This window comes from Halictus rubicundus, chromosome 8 (assembly GCF_050948215.1).
Source record: "Halictus rubicundus isolate RS-2024b chromosome 8, iyHalRubi1_principal, whole genome shotgun sequence".
Taxonomy (NCBI): Eukaryota; Metazoa; Arthropoda; class Insecta; order Hymenoptera; family Halictidae; genus Halictus; species Halictus rubicundus.
The window spans coordinates 10552080-10575405 of NC_135156.1; the positions used below are offsets into that span (position 1 = coordinate 10552080).

The 23326-nt window shown below is 47.5% G+C and overlaps 1 protein-coding gene across 3 annotated transcripts in view; it reads right to left on the reverse strand.

The window, feature by feature from the left end:
• E75 (ecdysone-induced protein 75) overlaps positions 1-23326 on the reverse strand; it is a 184890-nt gene that overhangs the window by 16771 nt on the left and 144793 nt on the right. For all 3 annotated transcript variants that reach the window (XR_013082674.1, XM_076792169.1, XM_076792171.1), the window contains exon 2: positions 1457-1545. Coding sequence is in view for 2 of the 3 variants with exons in the window: in XM_076792169.1 (XP_076648284.1) it covers positions 1457-1545 (89 nt within the window). In the remaining variant the exon portion in view is untranslated. The remainder of the gene's footprint in view (positions 1-1456; positions 1546-23326) is intronic.

Below are 23326 nucleotides of genomic sequence, written 5' to 3' on the forward strand. Positions count from 1 at the left end.
GTGTCCCCCACCATCGGCGCCGCGACAGCGTGGAGGTGGTAAAGCGACAGACGGTGGTGGCAGCGCTCTACCACTTCTTCAAACGAATTCGCAGCCTGTGCTGCCCCCACCAACCGCCTCCTTGAAGTCGCACAATGACGATCACGAGGACGTTGGCCTTCGCGGGATGTAATTATCAGTCTCGAGGTGAACGATTTACATTCGATTTGAGGTTTCGCCGACGGAGGATTTCTTCTCCCGATTGACAGTTACTGATTGACGTTAGCGCGACGATTACCCACACCATCTCCATTATTTTTAGCGCGAATCCATCAATTTTTCGTTCACGAATTAAAGTTCGGCGGAGATTTATCTCCCGGCGAAAATAAGAACGGCTGAATAGAAAACTGTAGGAAGCTGGACACACAGGAAGTCGTCCAGACGGATGTGCGTTCTCTGTTACACATACCTGAGCCCGAGACCGATTTCCACCCTCCCTTTCGGCTCGGCCACACGAAAACCACCGGCACAAAAGCAATCCCCGGCCGAAGGTCCGAGAGGTCTACCTGTCCGGTCCCTTCTCACGCGTTTTCCCCAATGCCCGAAGGTTATCGGTCGTCAAAGAATTTCGCCACATTTCACGCTCCCCTTGCGTAACCGCCCGCGAAGCTATTGTCCGAGGCTAGATCCGAGAAAAACGTCGGTCGACCGCGGGTATCCTGTTCCATCATTTTTCACGGCTTCCGTCGAGCCGCTCAATGACTTCGAATTCTTTGTCGAAAATCCTTGGAAACGTTCCACCGAAAACCGACGCGGCGATCTTAAAATTCTCGAAAGTCGTAAACAACGAGAGATAACGTGTAGTCGTCTCGCGAACGGCTTGACAGCTTTAAGGAACCTCTAATTCTGTTGGTAAATACGAATCTGCGGATTTTTTTCAGCCTTGACAAGACTCGCGTCGACTCTCCGACAGCCGGCAGAAGAAAAGAGGCCTTGGCGGGATTTTTCGTCTGCCTAGCCAGTCGAGGAGGCAACAACGTCAAGGATCAGCATGAACCGTCCCGCGATTTCCGCGTGCACAAGGTCGAGTCGCGCTCGGTCGATAGCTTCTCCGTAGCCTTGGTCGCATCGTACATTCACATTCAAGCTCCCGTTCACTTCCTGGCCACATGGCGACCGCGGTGTTTGACGCTATCGGTATTTTTCCTCGCTCGATCGGTCTGTCCTCCGTCCCGAAACAGCAAACGCCTCGCGAGGAAAAACGACCGAGAACGTCGGTTATCAAAGAAACATCGACTCCGATCGAATTTCTGGCCTCGGAATGTTTGGCGAATTTGATTAGTCGACACGGACGCGTCGAAACCGCAAAGACGCGGAACACGAATACGAACCAAGGCGAACCAAGAAGAAAACTGCCAGAAACTGCCGATCGGAGTTCGCGTGTCTCGAGTGTCGTGTTGCGAACATCGCGACTCACCTTGCATCCCTCGCACGAGTGTACTCCATAGTGAAAACCGGACGCCTTGTCCCCGCAAACGCGGCACAACACCGTGGTCCCGTCGAATTCTGCAATAGAAGAGAAAAAGAAAAACGTCCATTACACTCGGTTCACTGAGGTCCGCGACGTGTGCTCGCTCTCCCGCACGTGGCGGAAAGCGCGCGGGCTGGGAGAAAGGTGGGAGAGAAAGAAGAACACTTTCTCCTCTCTCGGCGGCGCGGCGCGGCGCGGTACGGCGCGGCGAGTTACAGCATCGCCGTGTTACAACTTTCTGCTTTCACTCGACTGTCACGGCTGCACGATCCTTTTTCAGTTCCTCGCGAGCTCGATATCGACTCTCGACTCGCTCGGAGATCTTAACGAGCTCGAAACGATTCGAGGGAGAGAAAGGGCTCTGGACACGACGGACGGAGAAACAACGAGGAGAAACGTCACCCAATCGTACCTATGTTCAATTCGGGCTCGGGTTTCGCCGAGGAAACGGTGGAGTCCATGGTGGGCATGTTGGGGCTGATATGATGGGGCAACTGGGCCACGTGATACGCGCTAGACATGCTCTGAGAGACGCAAGACATGCGCGAGACGCTCGACGCTCGCGAGCCATGCGACGAGATGCTGGAGATTGGCGATTCCGGTGCTGGCGACGTCGCAACAGTAGCCTGCGCGCTGCTGTCCGGCGTCAGGATCATCTTCGTGAACGTCCGTGAACGCGGCTGGCGAATCTGTGAGAATCCTTTGGTCTTCTAGGATCTTCGATTTAGCATCCACTTGGCACGGCACTGCACTGAGCTGAGCACCGACATTAGTCCACAGTGTTCCCTGGTGATCACTGACTATTATAATCACTAACTCACTGGCCACTTCTGTTCTCGTTGACAGTCCTGGTAAACGAAACTCCCGGGGTCGAGGCACCAAAAACGAATATTCTATGTATATATCGATACATATATCGCGCGACAGAAAACCGGAGGTATTTACGTTTAGGTATACGCCAACGAACGTGAGAGGAGAGGTCGTACCCAGGGCGGCGGGCAGGTGCGTTCTGTGGCGACCGGTGGACACCTCCTCCGTGTTATACCAAGGAAGACAGCGCACCGGGTTGCACGCGAGAGAGGAAGGAACAAAACGGATCCGGCGAGCGAACGTATACGTTCGAGCGCGGATGGAAGGCAGAAGAGAGAGTGAAAGTAAGTGTTCGCTCGAGGGAGGTTCGCGTTGGTCTGACTGGAGTTCGGCGCTGCCGAGTGTTGGTTACCTGGGGGCCGTGCAGCCCTTACTCGGAGCGAGGACGGATGGAGGGGAGGGATTGATGTGGCTGCCTGCTTGCCAGGCTGCCTCGACCATCTACAATGTCTACGCCCTGGCTACCTAGTATGTAGTAGAGGACACACAGTGCACCGGTGTGCTCTTACAGAGCCCCCCGAGAGAGTTCATCGTATTTTCAATGCTGGAGGTCACTGACAACCGGCTGCGGGCCCGGGCACCGGCGTCACGGGGCCCAGCCAATCGGCGCGTCGCTCGCTGGGCCGCGTGCCCGCCCGATTGGCCGAGCCCCGTCCCCACCAACGCGACGGACCTCTACCGGCCGACTCTCCTTCCTCCCGTCGGAGGAAGTTCATCGGCCGAAACCTTGACTGAATTACCCCGCAGCAGCGGCCAAGGCCATGCGCCCTCTCGCTCGAGCCAACCGCGAGACCGTAGCTGTCGTTTCGCCTTCTGCCTCTCCTCGTCTCCCTCTAACCTTGCCGGCTTCCTCTCGGCCTCTCTTCTGTGCCTCGACGCCTCTTCTGTCTTTGTCCCGACCAGACCGATCCTACGCAGCTCCGGCCTCTTCGTCTCGTCGCCGTAGCCGTCGCCTCCTGGATTCCCCTCGTGATCCTCTTTTGCTCGTCGGTTTTTACTTTTTATCAAATCGGCCCTCGATTTCAGCAGCTCTCTGCAACTACGCGCCCGATGAATTTTTATGCAGCCGCCCTTTGTTCGCGAAAAAACATTACTCGATACACCCGGTGGCTCCGCGCGCGTCTCTGCGCCGTATCGATTTCAAGACTTTCTGCAAATCCGCAGTTTTGCTCGACAGCGTGCAACACGGGATTTTATTTTCTTCACTGTCGGTTTCGAAAATATTAAAATGGAACGTTCGTTCGAAAGTTGCATTTCTTGAATATGGGTGACGCATTTGTACCGTCTCTTGTTTTGCTGGTGTTAAACTTTAATTTTCCTTGGCGGGGTGCCGCTTCTTTATATTGGCACCAAAAGCCATTCGAGTAACGTGTTTCAATAATAGTAATAGCATATCCATGCTTCTCAGAGACATTCCAAATTTTGTTTACAATTTTACTTGCCGTAAAATTTCAAGTTACTATTAGACGGTAGATTTTATGTCTGTGAGAGCAAAAAACAGTAAAAGCATTAAAAAAATTTAGACATACTGTTGCATCACTTTCAATTCATTAAAATCTATTAAGAAAATAAATAAACGTCTATGCAGCCCCGGTGTCTTGCAATTCACGCAGACAATTTTTCTTTTGCACAAAAATCCGCAGTCTAGTTATTAGAATTCTTATCCTAGATTTAGGAGTGCCTTTTTTTTAATTTACCGCAAACTATGGAACAGATTTATCTGTCATTGTCCCTCTAATAAAATGGAGGACTGAACAGTTTCAATGCGTGTCGTTCAAACTACGACCACGTAAGTGTTGCATACGATTATGATGAACCGAGTGCACAGAATAATTGAGTAATTCGTTTCGCGAACGTTCGTTCCTTGACGATAGGTGGCTCGGTTTTGTGCGACGCTGGTCAGAAACTCGATGACATAAATCAATTCGAGGCGCTCCGGTTGATTTCCCTTTCACGGGCAGAGTGCGGTAACACGAAATCGGCGGGCACCGAAACTGCACGCCGAGCATCGTCCGCCGCCGATTCGAAGGACGATAGGCACGTGCTCGCTCGCGGGCAAAAAACGTGATGGCGGTTCGATGAACTTGCTGGCGGGGCTGGTTTCGTTTCACGATCCCCGCGAAACTATCTCAAGATTTTCGATCGTGTTCGCCGGCTTTCGTCGGCATTCTCGTGACTAGGCCGCCGCATCGCGGAATTTTATGGTCCGGGGATCGATTTACCGCCGATCGAGCACCAACACGGCGGATCCCTCGATCCTCTTTCTGCCCGTATCGTTCGCGCTTAACGATATACATATTCCCATTCAGAATGAAATTCGCCCCCGCCTCGAGTTGTTCGCCGGTTAACGCCCTTGGAGAATTACCGCGAATCAACATCAACCAGCCACCGAACTAATTGCGGCCCGCGAACTTCCGCCGTTTATGGCACCTTTTGTATCGGCCGGCTGCCTTCGACGATCCATTATTAGGCTTCCTACGCTGCACCACTATCGCAGCCACCTGTCGGATGACGACCACCCACGCCTTTTATAATACACTTAGCGCGCGGCAGAACTTTCCTTTCCTGCGATCCCGAGGACATCGAGGTGCTAACCCTCGCGGATTAACTGCCATCGCCCGACTCGGCCAAGCCGACGCCTTAGGATTGTTAGCTGTCGAGCCTTGGGCTGTGTTCATTAACGTTCCGTATATCATCTCCGCTTCCTCCGGCCTTCGCTCTTCGGACTCTTTATTGAAATTGGATATCGACACACGGTTTCAGCAATTCGCTGGCAGAAATGGGATTTTACAACCGTCAGAAAAATTATATTTGTTTATGCTTGTTAAACTCCGTTTGGAACACCAGACTCGTCGTAACTCCAGAATTTATAGACTATAATTTCATTTTCATCGGCCGGAACATTTTTAATGATTAAATTGTTTTAGCCGTTTAGGACGGGCTATGGAAACAAATGGTTATGGACTCGTATTTAGCGGCCGGCATTTACGAGATGTAAAAAATGTGTTTTATTCATCAACGATAGTTTTGAAGAATTATTTATCGTCGGTCGTTCGATTAACACTGGTGTCAGGGAATAATTTCTAATTTATTATTAGCAGACCGCGGATTTTTATGCAGAATAAAATTTTTTTTGCAGTCATTACGAGATACAGAAGCTGCCAGAGACATTTATTTATTTTTCCTGTAGAATTTAATTCTTTCAAAATAATCCAACAGTATTTTTAGCCTCTTTAAATGTTTTTTATTTTTAGGGAGTCGTATGAAAATGGGTAAATATGATTAGTCGTCACTCGATAGAAAATATTTCCATTGTAAAAAAGTTCTATTGTTTTAAGATCAACACAGAGTTTGCACACAGTCTACGTCGAAAGGGTTAAAAAGGTAGTTTTCCTTTGCCGAGGATCGTGTGGCTTGAAAGAAGGGGGGCATCTTCCGGAGGAACCGGAAGTGTCTCCCATTGTCAGCGATATGTGCTACTGGGGAGAAGTTCGGAAACTCGATATTTAGCTGAAAAACCTCTGCAGTCTGTGTGGAGGGGACGAGGAAAGGGTCGGTCACAATAAACTGGAAACCCAAACACGAGCCCCTTCAACCCTTTGCACGGTCGCAAGTTGGGAACCCTGAGCCCTTTGGGAACAGGGCACTCGTGTAGCCCCGGCCTCGTAAACGTCTCGGTGCTTTTTTCTGTTTCTGTTCGGCCGAGTCGGCATAGTCGTTTATTGCAGCTTCATAAACGCATAAACGTAAACTTTCTCCGGCTGTGTGTGAGTACAAGGTACGGTCCTAAGGCGGCTTAACGGTCGAGGCTGCAACGGCGAGGTGTCACGAGACCAGCCTGGAAGTTAACGTTCGCCATCATCTATTCAATAATTTATTTTCATGATTTTATGGCAGCGCTATTACGAGCACTGACCCTGTCCCTCGCCTCCGGCGTGTCGACCTTCTTCGTCCAGCCATCCGATTGCTTTTTTCACTCTGTCCTCGCTCGTTTATTCCTTTGTCCTCGTCCACCATGCCGGACTGCTTTCAATTAGAATACGCCGGCGAGACTGGACTGGCTGGCTGGTCGACTGGCTCTCTCCCTCTCCCTCTCTCTCTCTCTCTCTCTCTCTCTCCCTCTCCCTCTCTCCCTCTCTCTCTCTCGCTTCTTGCCGATCGACCGATCGATCACCGATTTTTCTTCGAGGGGGGCGACCGAGAGCTGAACAGGCTAGTTTTTCGGTGGAGACCGGACTCGTAAATCGTGGCGCAATCGACCAGCAAATCACCGTTTCCAGGAACATTCTGCACCGATGCAAACTGACACTTGTTTCGACGAATTCGTTTCGATTTTTACTCGACCGTCCTCAGACTACACACGCGCAAAGCGTTCGAGGACGACTGCTTATTAATTTAAAGTGTCTCAATTGGTCGTACACGGAAATGAATTATTTTTCAGAAAATCGAAGGACAGCTCCGACACCTCAGCAACGTTAACAATTCCATCGAGTCGCGAAGTAAACGATTCAACCTTTCGCGGACTATTAACCCTTTGCACTTGGCGCTATTTTCATTGTAAAACTAAATTTTTCTTCCGTCTTAGAATATTTTCATTTTATTCATACGAAACTGATCCGATTTCCACATATAATATTTAAATGTTTAGTAATCTATTGAATAAAAATTTTGTAATGTTACGAATATTTTGTAATATTTTTTGTAATTTCTTTGAAATAATGCCACGAAAATTTCTAGTGGTGCTTCAGAGTCACCGCTCGAGTGCGAAGGGTTAAAGTTAAAGATTTTCTTCAGAGAAAAATAAACAATATGCACTGATCTCTTGTTACGTATACAATTAAATTGTACCGAAATCGGCGATACGTCGACGTTTCTTTTTAATAAAACAAAAATTGACGAGTACAACACGTTGTTTGTCTTTTGAAGTTTTTTCATTTTTCTCGGTTGACGAAATAGAAACGGATAGATACTTCCTTCACTGTATCGAGAATACAATAGAAGTGAGCTGGGCAAACCCAAACAAAGGTAGGTGGTTAAACCATTACATTTGAACTGCTTCAAACTAGAGATTGTCTTCCAGAAAATAGTTTTACTGCTAGAATGGATTTCTTCTCGTCAGGAACGGAGGTGTGCGTATCGGCGACGAGCATAACTCATCGCGCACACGAAGAATGGCCGGGGTAAACAAAAGAAAGTGCGTTACATAAAACTCCGAAGGTTCGGGCGCATGAATCGAACTGGCGCGGATCTGCAAGCTGTTGCTATTGCCGGCAAAGTTGGACAGACCTCGAATATAATGGCCGGCGACGACGGAGGTCAGACGGACTCGTTTCCTTGAAATCGGCTAGCGACCTGCAGCGGTACGCATTTATATGCAACGAATACACCATGGCCCTCGCGTGGCATCTATTTTTAATCGGGTAGTGTAAAGCGATCGCACGTGTCGGCATTATTGGACTCCGGTGAAGTGTAATCGGGGGAAAACGTGACCGACCAATGGAAACTCAGCGAATCGGCTCGCGTCGATCTAGGGTATAAAGCAAAAAAATTCTGACAGACTTCGAACCACTGAAATCTACAACTTCCACCGAAAATAAAATCTTCGTTCAATTTTGCGTGGATTCTTTCGAGGATTTGTTTCAATGCGAATTCAAAAACAAAAGTGAATATCCGAACAAAACAAGGATCGTCCAAATGTTTACAAAACAAGCCAAACGTTTAATAATCTTGTGAATTTTATTCTGAAATTAATGAATGCGTTTCTCGCGAGAATTTCCGCAATCTGCGAGCATTTTCTCTGTCCGGTTACGAAACGATTTTGTGCCTCGAATTCCGAGCCAATTATCTGGTCTAATTACGAGCGCGTATCTCTGGCAATTACTCGGGGGAAGTAACGAAGTTAATCGCCACGGAGATCGCCGATTTTTTTTCTCTCGTTAGAAGCTGAATGAATCGTCGCGATTGACTCCGAGGGAGTTCGATGACGCCCGATCGATTGAATCACGGCCGCCTCGAGGAATTCCCGCCTCTCTCGGGTTCAAGAATAAGGACATCGGTGTTGGATCGACTGCTTGTGTGCCGCATCGGCGTGATCTATCGCGCGGCTCCTGAGAAATTTATACGAACTGCTGTCTCGTGTTGTCTGTTGGTCGACGACCCCACCGCGAGAAACATTGTTAGCGAATTCATCATCATCAACTCGCGTTTCCGTTCTACCGAGAATTTTTTCGTTACGCCACATTAGATTTTCCAATCCCGACACACGCTGATTTATGTTAATCGACGCCGCTGTAAAACGACACTTGGCATAATTATTCGCTTAGCCGACTGGCCGATAATCGCGAGCGACTCGGATTAACTGGAAACTTACTTCCCGGTTTTCGTAGGACGACGGTTCATTGAGGAAAAAACAGAGAGATAAAAAATAAAATTAATTATACTGAAATAAAAATTCTTTTAATGTAGAGGAGAAGGATAATACTTATGGTTTCCTCCGAGTGCCCGTATCTTTGTAATTAGAATTCTTTTGATGTAAAGAAGGAGGGTAATCGTGATTGTCGCAGGTGTCGCAATGTGTAAAATGTTTAGAAACGAAATAGTTTAGAAAAGAAGAGTGGAGAAATTGCGAGCGAGCATGCGCGAGTCAAGGAATCGTCGAGAAAGCCAAGAACAATTAGACTTTTTTCCGTCTGGCATCGCAGCCAGCGACGCGTGTACAGGCAAAGATAAAAATGTAACGAGGTGGAGCATAATTAGAAGCTATTTTCACGCGGCAATGGAGGCTTCATTGTCTACCTTGCCGTGTCCTTGGCACTGAACGTCCGGTCGCCGACCGCCGTTTTACCTTCGCCGGCAGCTTCCTAGACCGTCGACAGCTTGGTAACCGGTGTGTCCATGTCCCGTCATATCGTTGACCTCGTCAACAATTTATCGAACCTCTTTGTCAGGGCAACACGCGCCGATAACCTGCCTTGAACGTGTTCTTCCTCGCCAGCCACGATATCATTTCCACACCCGGACCTTGCGCCGATGATCGTCGATCGATTCGCGTGTCCTCGCGAACCTAACAGTTGACGAAGACTGCTCGGAAACTATTACAACTATCGGTATTTAACTACTAGAACCACTGGACCCGTCAAAATTTTACAATTTTTGAGATTGAAAAGGTATTTTCGTGGACACTAAAAATAATTTCGCGATAAGCGTAGCCTCATTATTCCTAAAACGCAATACAAATTAGTCACTTTTAATGCTCGGTTGTTCCAGCGTTTTACTGACATTTTCGAAACAGTGGCGCGTTAACTCTTGATTTGCACAGCCGAATTTAAAAAGTACTGTAGCCTGAGACGAATAACTCGAGACTTGTTTTTAGAAAGTTAGTGACAGACTAATTCTGGAGCACACTTTTTTAGGAAAAAAAATCAAACAGACTCCTGGCCATTTCTGTCTTTGCCCAGGCGTGTTCCAATTGAAACAGCAGGTTCGAATATCCCGTCGCCAATTAGAAGGACATTTTTTTCAATAGAGCCCCGAAGATTTGGTTACAACGACCGGCGATGTTGCTGCAAGTTACGAGGATTATTATACGTCATTATTGGCGTGCAATAATCAAGCCCGCGCGGGTATTAGAGTGTAAGTGAGTCTGGGCAAGGTTTAGTCGTTACGGAGTCCAACGTCAATGACTTCCTGGTGTATTCTCAGTTATTAGGCGATCAGAATGTGGTAGCTAGCGCGCTGAATGGTGTAGAATTATTAAGCATACACCTTTGAGCTCTGCTATTAAGTAATATCGTTATATTACACGGTGCGTTGCTGCAGGAGCATCGTTCCCCATAAGACAGTTGCAACCGAAGATTCATTGCTGCGAGTCCACGTAATTCTGTGTAGCTACTTTCGAAGGTGGTTCGCTCTACTTGCTAAATTATCAGAAGAATTCCAAACGGTCGAAAAATGTGTGAACATTCTGTATCGATTTTAATGAATTGCGTGCCTAATTTCAATTAGAGAAACTGTGAAATAATATAAATGTCGAACGCGAAATGTTTGCTGGCACGAGGGCGAAGAAACCATAGTGACCAACGAGGAACCACGAAGAGCCACGAGGAACCGAAGCAAAAATCGATGGTCGATTCGGTGAATTAAGATGTGGTGTCTCGATTGTTAATTAAAAAGGGGGGTGGGGATGGTCCGTGCGAGCCCCTAGCGGAGCCCCATTGTCCCGCGGCCCGTTCTTTCGTGAGAAAGAATGAAGAAAGATTGCATATTGCGATAATATGGTGGTAATCTCGGGAAGGTGCACGAGGCGTGCAGAAAAGAGAACGGTGCCGCGCGATGTTCTTGCGGTTTGCGAGCGCACCCGCTGCGTTGCTGCTACCACCGCGGCTGTTGCTGCTGCTGTAGCTGCTGCTGTAGCTGCTGCAAGTTCAGTGACATCAACGCACGCATGTGCGTGACGCGACGTGCGCACCGTTATGCCCATAGCCTGCCCTATAGCGCCCACTGCGGAAGTATAACCATATACTTGTTCCTTGGCGCGCCGCGCCGTGTGCGCGACGATCGGACACCGATTTAATATCGCGATTAATCGCTAGACGAGCTATTTCCAATCGGTTTACGATCGATTCTCGGGACACGTGCAATCGTTACTGGCCTGATGCAAATCAGTCCTCTCGCGGACCGAACCAGAAATTGATCCGAGATTGCGGCAGGCTCGAAATGAACGAGAATCGTTAGCAAAAGTTTCTTTTTCATCTTCTCCGAGCTCGTCGATATTTCATTTGATTACGAATCATACTCGTTAGTAGATATATCTCACTTTTAAGTACTTGATTAGCGGCCACTGTTTAGGGTCGAAGTAGGGCTGATTTACCCCTGCTAATAAGATTAACCCTTTGCACTCCCAGCTCAGGCGACATTTAACAGTTGTTTGCAAAATTCCGGTGTGTAAACGACTCGAGGATAAATTGATAGAAAATTCATGTAAATGACAGTCGAACCCTGAGGACTGGTGGCACTATCTGGGGAGTTAATTGCCTGCCGGACACGTAAGCGAGGAAATCAAGCAGGGGGACAGGAAGAATAGGAAAAAAAGCTGAGGAGGGCGAGGGAGGGAAAGCGGAAGGTTTCAGTGGGCGTGGAGGAGCAGCTGCGTTGTTGCAACGTGCTTCGCACCCGCTGCACGCGCGTTGGGATGCACGCTGTACTCCGCTGGCGTAATTCTTTTCATGCGACGCGTGTCCTCGATCATATCTCGCCCGAGAACCACACTGGCCCGGGATCTGTGTCAACGGCACCGAACGGGTTCGGCAAGCCCGGCCCGTCTTGCCCGCGGAATTAAATCATCGCCAGCTCCGAAATCGAGAGCTCCCGCCTCGCTTTCGAACCACCCGCCCGCCACTTTGATTGCAGCGACATTCACCCTGGGAAGCCCAACCTTCGAAACTGCATAATTTATTTTCCCGCATACCACTAAACCTACCTACTCATTTCATAGATATCAAGTTCTTTATTGAACTGCATAAGTACATAAACCTACCCCCTTAAATGTAGCCATCTGTTTTCAATATTCCAAAGAAAACATCTTTTCAAAAAGATTAAAAATGATCCTGCAATATCAGCCTTCAAGACATAAAAGTAAAATATTTTGCTCGAGATAAGTAACGTATACAGTTTACTTAATTTAACATTTAGGATAAAAAGAAATTCCTGATGTAGATAACTTAGTAATTGTCGATGAGAATGTGCAACACACCTCGTTAACTACAATCAAATACATCTTTTCACTATTCTAGAAGATAGCAGTTACATATTTATAATATTCTGCAACCGACGTGGAATTAACACTAAACCCACCGAGCCTTAAAAGTAACTAATACATGTAGTCTTATAAAAATGACGAGATTGAATTTATTTGGATTTTGTGCGGTTCACTTTATAATACAGGCTCTACTAAATATATTCACTTAATCATTTCCACGAAATCATCTTTGTAATTTCAGTAATTGTAAAATAAAAAATCTGTAACCGGTCGTTTCGACCGTCGGTGGTAGATGTAGTGTTAAACATTTAGCATGCACGTATGTAGTCTTTTCTCTGTTGGAATGAATACTAAAGCGCACGGTTAACATGTCTTTTATTTGCCGAGCGATTAATTAGTTTCAATAGGATTGGTTTGTGTGGCGAAATTCCAGGTCGACGAACTGCGGATCGTACCTCGGCGGGAAATAGTGTTTTCTCCGAGGAAAATTTGTCCGTCGACAGGTCTCGAAGAGGAGCATTCGCGGCGATGAAAATCGCTGGAGCGATATCGGCCGCGGCGAAAGAAAAATGGAAAAAGTAATTTCTCTGGTGGCGCCTCTCTGTTTGCGGGTCGGCCGATGGACGACTTGCGCCGCGACCTGCAAACCGAGGCAAGGAGGCCGTTCGATCACCTTGTTGCACGCGTGCACACGCGTCTCTTCCCCGACTAGTTTCTCCATTACAGTTTCATTTGATAATACATAGTCATGCGAACGCCTCTGCACCGTGAAACCGAACCGAACTGAAATGGAACGGCCACGGTTGCTGCTCCAAATTTCGCGGAACAAGCGAACTTTCCGTAACGATTATTTCCGTACCGCGGAAACGACTTCCCCGTACAGATATTCATCGAACGATCTTTGAATTTCGAAAATAATCCAATGCTCTCCGACAACTCCAAAGATCGCGGAATGGCTCGAAATCGATTTCCTCAGCCATTTTCTGCAATTCACGCGAAGGCTGCTGAAAACTTATTTATAAAATTCTGGTAAAATTAACACAATTTGCTCATTGTTATTGGGTTGTCTTTATTGTGCTAAAAATGTACAGTGACCTAAAAATCGAGTAATGTTACTGCTCTACTGCGAATATTCACGCAAACTAAAAATGCAAGGAACAGCCACCAATTGAAAAGTTGTTTCATTCTTTGACGATTAAAGACAAATTGAAAATAATACGTCGATGTCCCGCAATTCTCTTAATCCTTTTTCTCTAAAAATGAAAAAACCAACGATTCGTCGCAGTAATTATCGCTTTAACTAATAATTTATACAATTAGCCGATACCAGATAGAAGAGCTATAAAAACTTTCATTCGAAAGACATCGAGGAATTTCATTCAGCAACCGCTGCCAATTAGACTAGAATTTAGTTAAACACATTTGGGACGTGAAGACGCTCGAGACGGTAAGTGGGACGTGCGCTTGGCTGCCATAGGAAGATCACTTCGACGAAGCTCGTTGAAAAGAACGTGTGCGTTTCGCGAAGATCGCGGCGGTGCACGAGCACTTTCGATTGCGGGATCAAAGTGCAGGATCCCACGTGTGCAAGGTGCATCCGAAAGCCGAAGCTCAGCCGGTCGCTGGATCACCGGAGGATCTCGCGAGTGTTCCAACGAAAGCGTTATTGTCGGAATACCATCGCGAGACACTCGCCGCAAAAAGAGATTAGAGGTTGGCCTGCTCGGTCGGCGGAAAAGGGGATCAACGAGCAAGACGAAAGAGAAGGAGACGGAGAGTGGCGAAGAGAGGAGAGAGGAGAGAGAGAGAGAGAGAGAGAGAGGAGAGGAGAGGATCGTGTGCCACTATCCGCGGCCCCGAACTGGCCTGCTCCGCATCGCCACTTCGAGTCGATTACAGCGAGTATGCTTCATTCCACCTCCTCTCTCACGGACGTCCGCGGTAAACCGCTTTTTCCTCCGTCGATTAATCGCGAAAAACGAAGAGAAACAAGAAGCCGGCCACGCTGCCTGCCTGCCTGCCCGCCGGACTGACTGTGTCCTCCCCTCCCGCCACTTGTTGAATCACGAGAAATCGAGGATCAGGTTTCTGGGCCCGCCGATACACTCATTTCGTAAATTTTACCGAAAACGGACCACGGAAAGTGAAAATCCGAAACGTACTCGTGTTTCGAAGCCGTTTAACCGAATCGATTCCGCACGGTCAAATTCGACGCACCTCGATCCGGGGTAACGTGTAATTTATCATTGGCCCGATCGCCACAGACGTATCCATGAACTGCAGATTTACGATTCAATCACATAATTCTAGGTTTCGTTCCAATCCTCAAAAAGCATTCATCCTCGAAATGTTTTACCTTCCGTTTGCTATGATTTCTTTACATTCTGTGTATTCTTCAAATCCATAAAACGTTATTCATTATGCAATGCACACATTTACGGTTGAAGTGAGTAACGCGAAACAATAGAACATTTAATTAGTTCTAATTACAAATCAATTATAACTCCCATTACAGCTCTCAATTATAACTGGACGGCGGATCTTTGTGCAAAATGAAAACTTTCTACCTGAATTGCAACAAACTGGGGTGAAATAAAAATTCAATTTCTCTTTGATTATGTTTAATAGAGTGAAAATAATATAACAGTATCCTTAAATTCTTCTAATGTTGTTACTGTTCTAAATCGCACCTAATTATAACAGAGAATAGTTAAATTTCCAGACTGAGGAATAGACAAGCCGATCGCAAAGCAATTTGTTTACGGAGGCCATATTTTCTATACCAAAAAAAAAAAAAAATATTTACGAAGGCCGCTATGCACAGTCTTTTCTCATTGTGTGTCCTCGCAGAGCACGCAGGCCCAGTCCGGTGAGCACAAAGCATCTTTCCTTCATCTTTACTTTCGAGGGGTCTAACCCAGCTAATTCCACCCAGGACGAGTGCTGTCCGGCCAAATCTTGTCCTCGACCATGATGAAATATTATCGGTCATATATTAGCGTTAATCCTCGTGTGGTTCCCCGCTCGATTTGCACGGTCCGCGGCCAAACAGCACGATCGTTTAACGGTTCATGGTGAATCGCGAGCACCGTCGGTAGCATCCTCGCTCGCCCCCCTAGCAATGACTATGAAAAGGCGATTGTCGCCAGGTACGTACCTGCACACCGTCGAGCAGTAATGCGATTATAAGACGTTGTTTGTCACCGACCGACGTGATTAGCCGACGTCTGTTTGCCTTCTCCGGAAGGATTATCCAAAACAAACAAGCAAACGCGGCGACAGGAGGCGGCTGGCCGACGAAAAACCGGCAATCGATCGACTCGAGGATAGGGGGGAGGGGTCCCGGGGTACGCATTATCCTACGGGAGTCGTCTAGTCGTGGTCCACGACGGACACACCGGCATAATTGGGAGACAATGGCTCGTTACATTGCGGGAATCCTCGTGGGCGTGGCGGCCGACGGGAAAGGGTTAAGAAGTCAATCGGTCACGGAGGAGACGCTCGTAAATTTGTTGCTTACCGGCTACGCTTGACATTTCACGCTAGTCAACCTCTACGATTCTGCCGCGCCTCGATCCTTCTCGAAACTCGACGGTCCGACGATCGACTCGACTACAAGGGGAGAAGCGGGGGCGACAACTATGAATTATTCAGCGTGGATAATTGAGGGACGCGGCTGGCTACTGTTTTTATTGATTTGGGGAACGGTCAGGGAGAGGGCATTGTGCTAGTACCTTAGGTACCGACACTGTATCAACACCTAACTGCGTTTAAGCTTCAGAATGAGCGCGGTGGAGAACCCTCAGCACCTTGGTCAGCCCATGGAGTTAACCCTTTGGGCTTGAATTCGTTCGGGATGAAAGGATCGATGAGGATAATAGTCAAACATCTAATGGTAGAATTAACTCTATCCTGTTAAAATCTTGTCGGGCAGACGACGTTATTTCTTTGCTTCACTGACTGACGTCTTCTGATTTTTAGGCAAAATAAAAATTGTCTGCATCAATTTCAAGAAACAGTAGCCATGCAGAAGATCCTTCCACTCTTTAATAGTCTTAACAAGTTGAAAATAATATATTCAAATATTGTATCAATCGAAATTGAAAACAGAACTTATAACAACGAGTGATATGTTTAACATTAAGCTGTCCTGTTTCGTTGAAGAAATGATTCGGATCGTATCTGGTTTTATCAGCAATTTTTCAGTCAATTTCTAGAAAAGATACCAGAAGATCGGCGTAGACCGCATAATTGAAAAAAAAATAAGTGGTAGTTTAAGGTAATTAATCTCCTTTCTAATTGAATAAAAAATGGTATCGTCTGCCTGTAATGATCTAATGCACGGTTCGATGGGTCTACAAGGAGGGACCCGTGAAATCGAGCGTATCATCGAACGATTCATCACGTAGCCTAAACGGCCTTAGGGTCGGTCGTTGCCGAAACACAAGGTCGGCCACAACTTCCGCGTCTATTCGTCCCTCGCTCGATTGCTCAATGATTTAAGACCGTCCGAAGATTGATGGTTATGCGCGGCGATCGTAGCCCCGTGCCTGTTCATTAGAATTTTCTGTCAACACAGGAACCATTCTGTTTAATTCAAGCGCCAAGGAAAACGGCTCCTTCCCACCTAGTCGATAACATTATAGTAGCCGCTTCGACGACATAACTTTCAATCTTAGTCATTTGAATGATTTACCGAAATTCGTAGGAAAGTGAATATATCACGTAATCTCTCGATCCCCGAATTTAAATCGAGCTCCGTTGAATTGTTAATTCGTCGAATTCCTCGGAACGCAAAATTAATATTGAACTACCTGAAAGCAGCATTTAAGCGCTATTAGCGAAGTAAGAATAAACAAGAAACGGAAGAGAATCGTTCGTTCGAAGCATTACTTCGCTTGTAAGCTGATTTCTGGGCATTCGCATCGAACGAAAATATTTCCAGCTCGTTGATCATTCCCTTTATGTTTTATTGCAACCGTTCGAGATAATTCTATTTGCAACTAAGCGGCATCTACCGTTTTCAACAATTTGTATTTGCGCCTCCTGTCGGGTTTTAATTAATGTCTTTATAATTACCACCTTCGTAAGACTGGAAGTGAAGACATTTGCGTTAATAATACGCGAACGAAACTCGAACACAGGTACGAAGGTAACGCACCGTTTAATTAATCGCTGCGTTCCGGGATCTTTATAATCAGCTATGATTTCGAAAAATCCCGAGGAACATGTTTCATTATTCGATTCCGCGATACCGTGATATTCCATTAATATGTGCGGAAAGGATATCAGCTACTTGAAATCTAAGAATTCGCTTTAATTATTTCGAAGTTGCTCGAAGTTCGAGTACACAGTGAAGACGCTGGTAGATCGTTCACCGAACGAACCATTAATTGCCCGACTGTTCTCACCGAGCGCGATATCCTCCGCAGACAAGTGATCCGTGCACTGGTGTGTCCGCATATTTTCGCGGCCGCTTGCCATAAAAATGCCTAATTGAATACAGTTTCAAGAGCACCGACAGCGGAGGCCGATTTCCGCGTTGCTTTGATCCGATCCCCGTTCGCGCTGCTCCTTCCGAGCCAACGAAGAGGGACGGGAAGAGGGAGGGAAAGGGGAAGGAAGAAGAGAGGAAGAAGAGAGACGATCTCCTCTGACGGTCATCGATCCCAGAACCGCGAGAAACCCTGAACGAGGCTCGGTCCTTGAGCCGAAGCCGGAGACAATGAACGCCGACCGAGTCGCCGTCCTCGGAGCGTTGACCCAGAGAACGAGTCCGCGAACGATTAACGAAGCCTTTGCATAACCGGCCTCTGTCGATCGATCTTCGATCCACGGGAATCGTCGTTCCCACCGTTCGAGTTATACTTATCTCGGCCGGCGCCGCTCCCATTTCGGGCCTAATCCAAAAACACCGATTCGAACCGAATCGGTTCCCAAAAGGATCGTCTCTCGATCGACACGGTTCGGACAAAGAAATTTAGTCACGGTATAGCGAAAGACTAACACTGCCTTTATATATAGAAAATTCACAAAGCGAGGAATTGTTGCGTTTAAAAAATATAAATATAAATTGTACAATCATTGTATCCACAGAGTCATAAATACTACGTAAAAGTAAATACGAATTTGTCAGCCAGCTCCGGAAAGCGACAAATTGAAAATAAATATTGGTTGCGAATAAATCAAATGGAGTCCGTACGTTCTATAGCAGTCAACGGCACGTTCTCAGTCGGCGAAACACCCTCTCCCCAAAAAAGCAGGCCCTATAGAAACCCCCTCAGCGAGAATCTCGTGCGTCCGAAAACTGCATCTCACGCGTATGCACGAGCTGCATAATGTCTCTCTCGTGCAGCCCCTCTCGTTCTTGTCGAGAACCGAATTCAAGCGGGCCGTGCACGAAATCCTCCCCCCATGAAAACCCCCGGTCTGCAAGACGATCTCTGAAAAAGCGGTACCATGCTAACCTAAAAGCTACCCCCCGAGCGAAGAATGGAGGGTGCACCGACCGGCCGAGATCAGCTTTTAGGGGGCTATAGTTAGGTCCTCGGGCTCGAAGCCGCCGAAGAGGAGGACAGCTGGAGGAGGTGCACGACCGGTGAGTAGGGTAAGGTCGGTCATGGGTGCATCCGCGGTACGGTGACCAAGTCGAAATAGATAACGCTAATGCACTTAGTTCGCCGCGTTATCTCCCCCTCCTCAAGCTTTACCTTCCCAACGAAAATAAATATCGTACCCAGTGGCAGTTTTTACAAAAATTTTCTGCCTCCGATGCTATGCTACTGGGAAGAAATAATGGTAATTGGCCTGCAATTATGGCATGCGCAAAATTTATGAAATGTACGGAAACAGTTGTATCATTAAAAAATACTGACTTTTTAGTTTTCCTGAAACGGGTCTTTTAATTACTCAAAGAGATCTTCCTCTGAAACCAATTTTCGATAAAAGGGAAAAATTATAATCGGAATAATATATGTAGTTGTAATCTTGTTTGTTATAAAATAATATTTTGGACACTGCAGGATGTCTATAGGGAATTTACCGAATCTTCAGATAATTCTTGTTCCATAAATGGTCCCCAAAAATGTCCGATTGTATGAACATGCTCTAGTCTTTACATTGAGAAATGTCTTGACAAATCTGTTTCCATAAAATGGTCCCCAAAAATGTCCAATTGTATGAGCGTGCTCTAGCCAGTATATTGGCAAGACAAAACGAGTTCAGACGATTTCCATTTCCGCGGGTAGGTTCCCAAAAATGTCCAATCGTACGAGGACAATATTGGAGAACGAGTCCTCGGACTTCAGGGCATGGGAGACGGTCTGATCGGAGGTGTTCGACAATCGAGGAGGGTAAGGTCGGTCACGGGTGCACCGCGTATGGTTGCCAAGTCGAAATCGGTCCATGCACGAAGCGGCTCTATGCCACGAAATGGGGGAAGGAGTAGAACCTTCCGAGAGTGTACGTGGCCCATGGAGGGGTGGAAATAAAGCGCGCGCTAAAGCGAACGCGAGAAAGAGAAAGAAAGAGAGAGAGAGAGAGAGAGAGAGAGAGAGAGAGAGAGAGAGGTATATAGGCAAAGGGGGAGAGGGGAGAAACGGCTTCCGCGAATGTTACGGGACTGCATAGCGACGTGGGAGTGTAGCGACTGCACCGGCGCGCGTCTTGCACCGACATGCACGCACGTGCACACGCGCCGATCTTGGGAGTGCGCCGACCCCTACCAGCATGGAAAACGGTCACTGACCTCCCTCCTGCCGCCCCCTCCCGCAAACCTGCCTTCTATCTGCACCTGCGATGTCGCGAGGGTTGCGAGAGGGTGCTGAAAAATCGCGATTCCACCGGCTAACGAGAGCCCGGCTCGAATTGTTTCAACCCCGACAATTCAATTGTTCCGGGGATCGTTAATGTCGAGGGGGTGGCCGCCCGATCCTATGGCCGTCCTCCGTTCTTTATCCTACTCGCCTAATGGTGTTCAGTCCGATATGGTGTTTCAGGAATGGCGAAACGCTCGCAAAAATGCGAGATTGGTCGGGGTAGGTCGCGAACCCCGAACAAAGAGATCCCGTCGATCCTGATTTATTCGCTGGCCTGTGGCAGGGTGACCACCCTCTGTTTCGCAGGACATCATATGCCGGGTTGGAAAATGATCTTCGAGCATTTCCTTCATTCCTTTACGTAGAAGGGATGCAATTTGCGGTCTAGGAGAAATTATAGTTAAATATAGTATATGGATACAGATAGACTGCCGGATCTTTACGGAGAAAAACTAGTCAGAAATGGAAGAAATCGTCACATCGAAAAACCAGACTGTTCCAAGAGTGAAAGGAGATAGATATTATCGGACACACAAAATTCGTTTGGACCAAAGCGCCCGCCGAAAATAGTACACCGAAATAATTCTGGAAGATCGCGTAACGACAGTTCAATGAAGAAGCTTGTCGAACGAAATGGTTGATGACTATAACGCCCAGTTCGTTGAACAGCGGACAAGTCCGCGTTTCCCGGCACGAGCAACAGGAAGGCATGACTCACGATCTCTTGCGTTTCCATCGAACGCGACGCATCGGGACGCGCGCGAAACCGTCATTTCTATGCGCGCAGTTTATCTATGTACGTTTCCCCGGGACGGGATTCGCCGGCGTGGCGCGGCGCCCCGATAAAGTATCGCGGGGTTGTCAACCCGTGCGAGACTCGCTCGAGAGCGCCTACCTATACTCCCGTTTCGAAAACCGCGGGGACAGGCTTATCGAGAAGCCTGTACAGGAACCGATCGACCGTTAGTTGTCAAATAACGCGTGAGAACCGCGTCAGGGCTAATTCGTTATCAGCCTCCGGGCACCGTGTCCGGCAGCTGAGACGTGATTTTTCTGGTTCAAGGTACTGGCCTATTACAACTGGTACTGGTTCATGCGGCTCTCTGGTGCAAGGTCTCGATAACACGTTTCGGAATCGATTCCGTGAGAGCTAGCTACCCTACCCAGTCAAATAATTCGACCGTGTTAACGAAAGTGAAAAATAACGCACTTTGTAGTCTGTTTTTTTCGGATTTGTCACTATAATTTTTATATTACGTTAACTATACTATATTAATCAATACATACTTTTTATTTACCATTTTACAGTGAGATTGTAATAAAACATTATCGAAAGGAATTTAGTTGATGGAACACTATTTCCTGAGTCTTCAAATTCAAAGAATTTCAAATTTTCTTACTGTACGTTATTACAGCGGCCTATTCTGACAATAAACAATTCATCGAATAAAGGATTTCGTCCAGTTCTATGAAAAAACAAACAATTTTCAAAAGAAAGACTTTTCTCTAGAAAGATGAAGCATCTAGTTTCGATAAATGAATCTACAGTGCATCACGACGTGTAGAATAAGCTCGTTGTGTCTGTATCTAGGTCCAGAAGACGAGTGTAGCGTATTTCTATCAACGGGTAGAAAATAAATGGACTATAGTTGAGAGCCTGTACCTAGAAAATAAATAGTCCAGACAGGCGGCTTACGAGATCAATAGCGCTTATAGTTAAGGGTGTTCAATCAGAGATCCACTTGGATCTAACCTAGAGAACATTGGCCTCGTGGCCGGAGGTCAATCGCATTTCGTTTGTGCCATTGTGCCACGGGAATGGAGGATTCCAAGGTGAGAAAGAAGACGACGAAGACGAAGAAGAAGAGGAGGATGCTCCGGTACACCCATGGTCGTTCTCCCCCGTGAAAGGAAGGGGGGAGGGTCGTTAGGTGGACGCACATTTCGCTTCCCGGTGCATAGGAACGTTCGAGGTGCATCGTGGAATCGTGCCTGTGTACGCGAACAACGCGATGGAGGACGATGCAGAAGCAGAAGCATGAGGAGGAGGAGGAGGAACGACGAGAGACGCGTTGCGAACGGAGGAGGGACCTCGAGGAAAGAAGGAGAAGAAAGCGATGAAAGAAGACGGGCACGATGAAGAAGACGGCGATGAAAAAAGAACAACTCGAGGAGGAAGAAGAGAAGCAGAAGAAGAAGCAGAAGAAGTAGAAGAGGGGAACGCATCCTCGGGGCCGTCCTAACGGTAGGGCGGGTCACTGCACGCGGCTACGCGAATGCAACTCTTTGCAGTTGCACCGCGAGCGTCGGCCAAAGACTTCGACTGCAGCGTCGCACCGGTGCAATGCCCTACCTAGGTGTAACGCTCTCTGCTACCCTTGCACATTCTCGCGTCCTGCCTCGTCTGGCTTCTTCCTCGGCCTCCTCTGCCTCCTCTCTTCGTCCCCCCACCAGCCCTCTCTCACTCTCTCTCTCTCTCTCTTTCTTTCTCTCTCCTTTTCTTCGCAGCCGAGTCCTTGAACTCGCTCGCAGGGAGGGTGACGTCTCCGAGGAGGAAGAGACCTCTCTTCCTTCGGGGTTACTCCTTGCACCTGGTTTGTCGCCAAGAGAATCCGCAGGAGCCTTTGAACTCTAGTTACCCTCTCCTCCAGTTCCCCTTCTCTCCCCCCGTCCCCACTCCGTTTTGACTGCGACGATGACTATGTCAAATGAGTCCTGAGTTCCGAGAGGTGAAATTCTCGATGTCGATGCTCCTATTCATGAAACTTCGAGGTAACTGTCTTTCGGATAGAGCTCCGCCGACCGAGCCCGACAATGCTTCAAGTTTTCGCCGACTGACGTAAAACGTCGGCGGAAAATTTATGGTTCCCGGGAGTTGTTCCACGATGTCAAGTTAGCTCGTCGTTTTAATAGCTTTCGATACGGAGTCCTTGACGATCGAACCGAGTTTTGCATTCCGGCTGGCAGAGCCGGCATCAATCTTCCGCGGCCTAAGAATACACGTAATCGACCGCGATCTAAAAATAGCAGATTTATCACGGAGATAAGTCTGATCAATCTGTCGCTGTTGCAGCAGGCAATTCTTTCATAGCTTGTTCTTCGGTCGATTAATTTCGATCAAAATTTGCTAACCCTGAATTTTGTAAGAATTGGGCTTTCGAGTCCAGCAAGTATCAATCTATCCTAAGCTTATCGAGTTAGCGGTCCTCGGTTTGCCTCGATTAAGCGCACACTGGAGTGTCTGTACAGCGAGCGCGCCTCGAGGAAACGATTCGCTGAGAAGGTGTCCACGAGGAATTCGCATGGCGAATCGCAGCGATCGGTCGACCTACAATCACCGGGTACGAAATTCATCGTATTCCGCGACGGTGC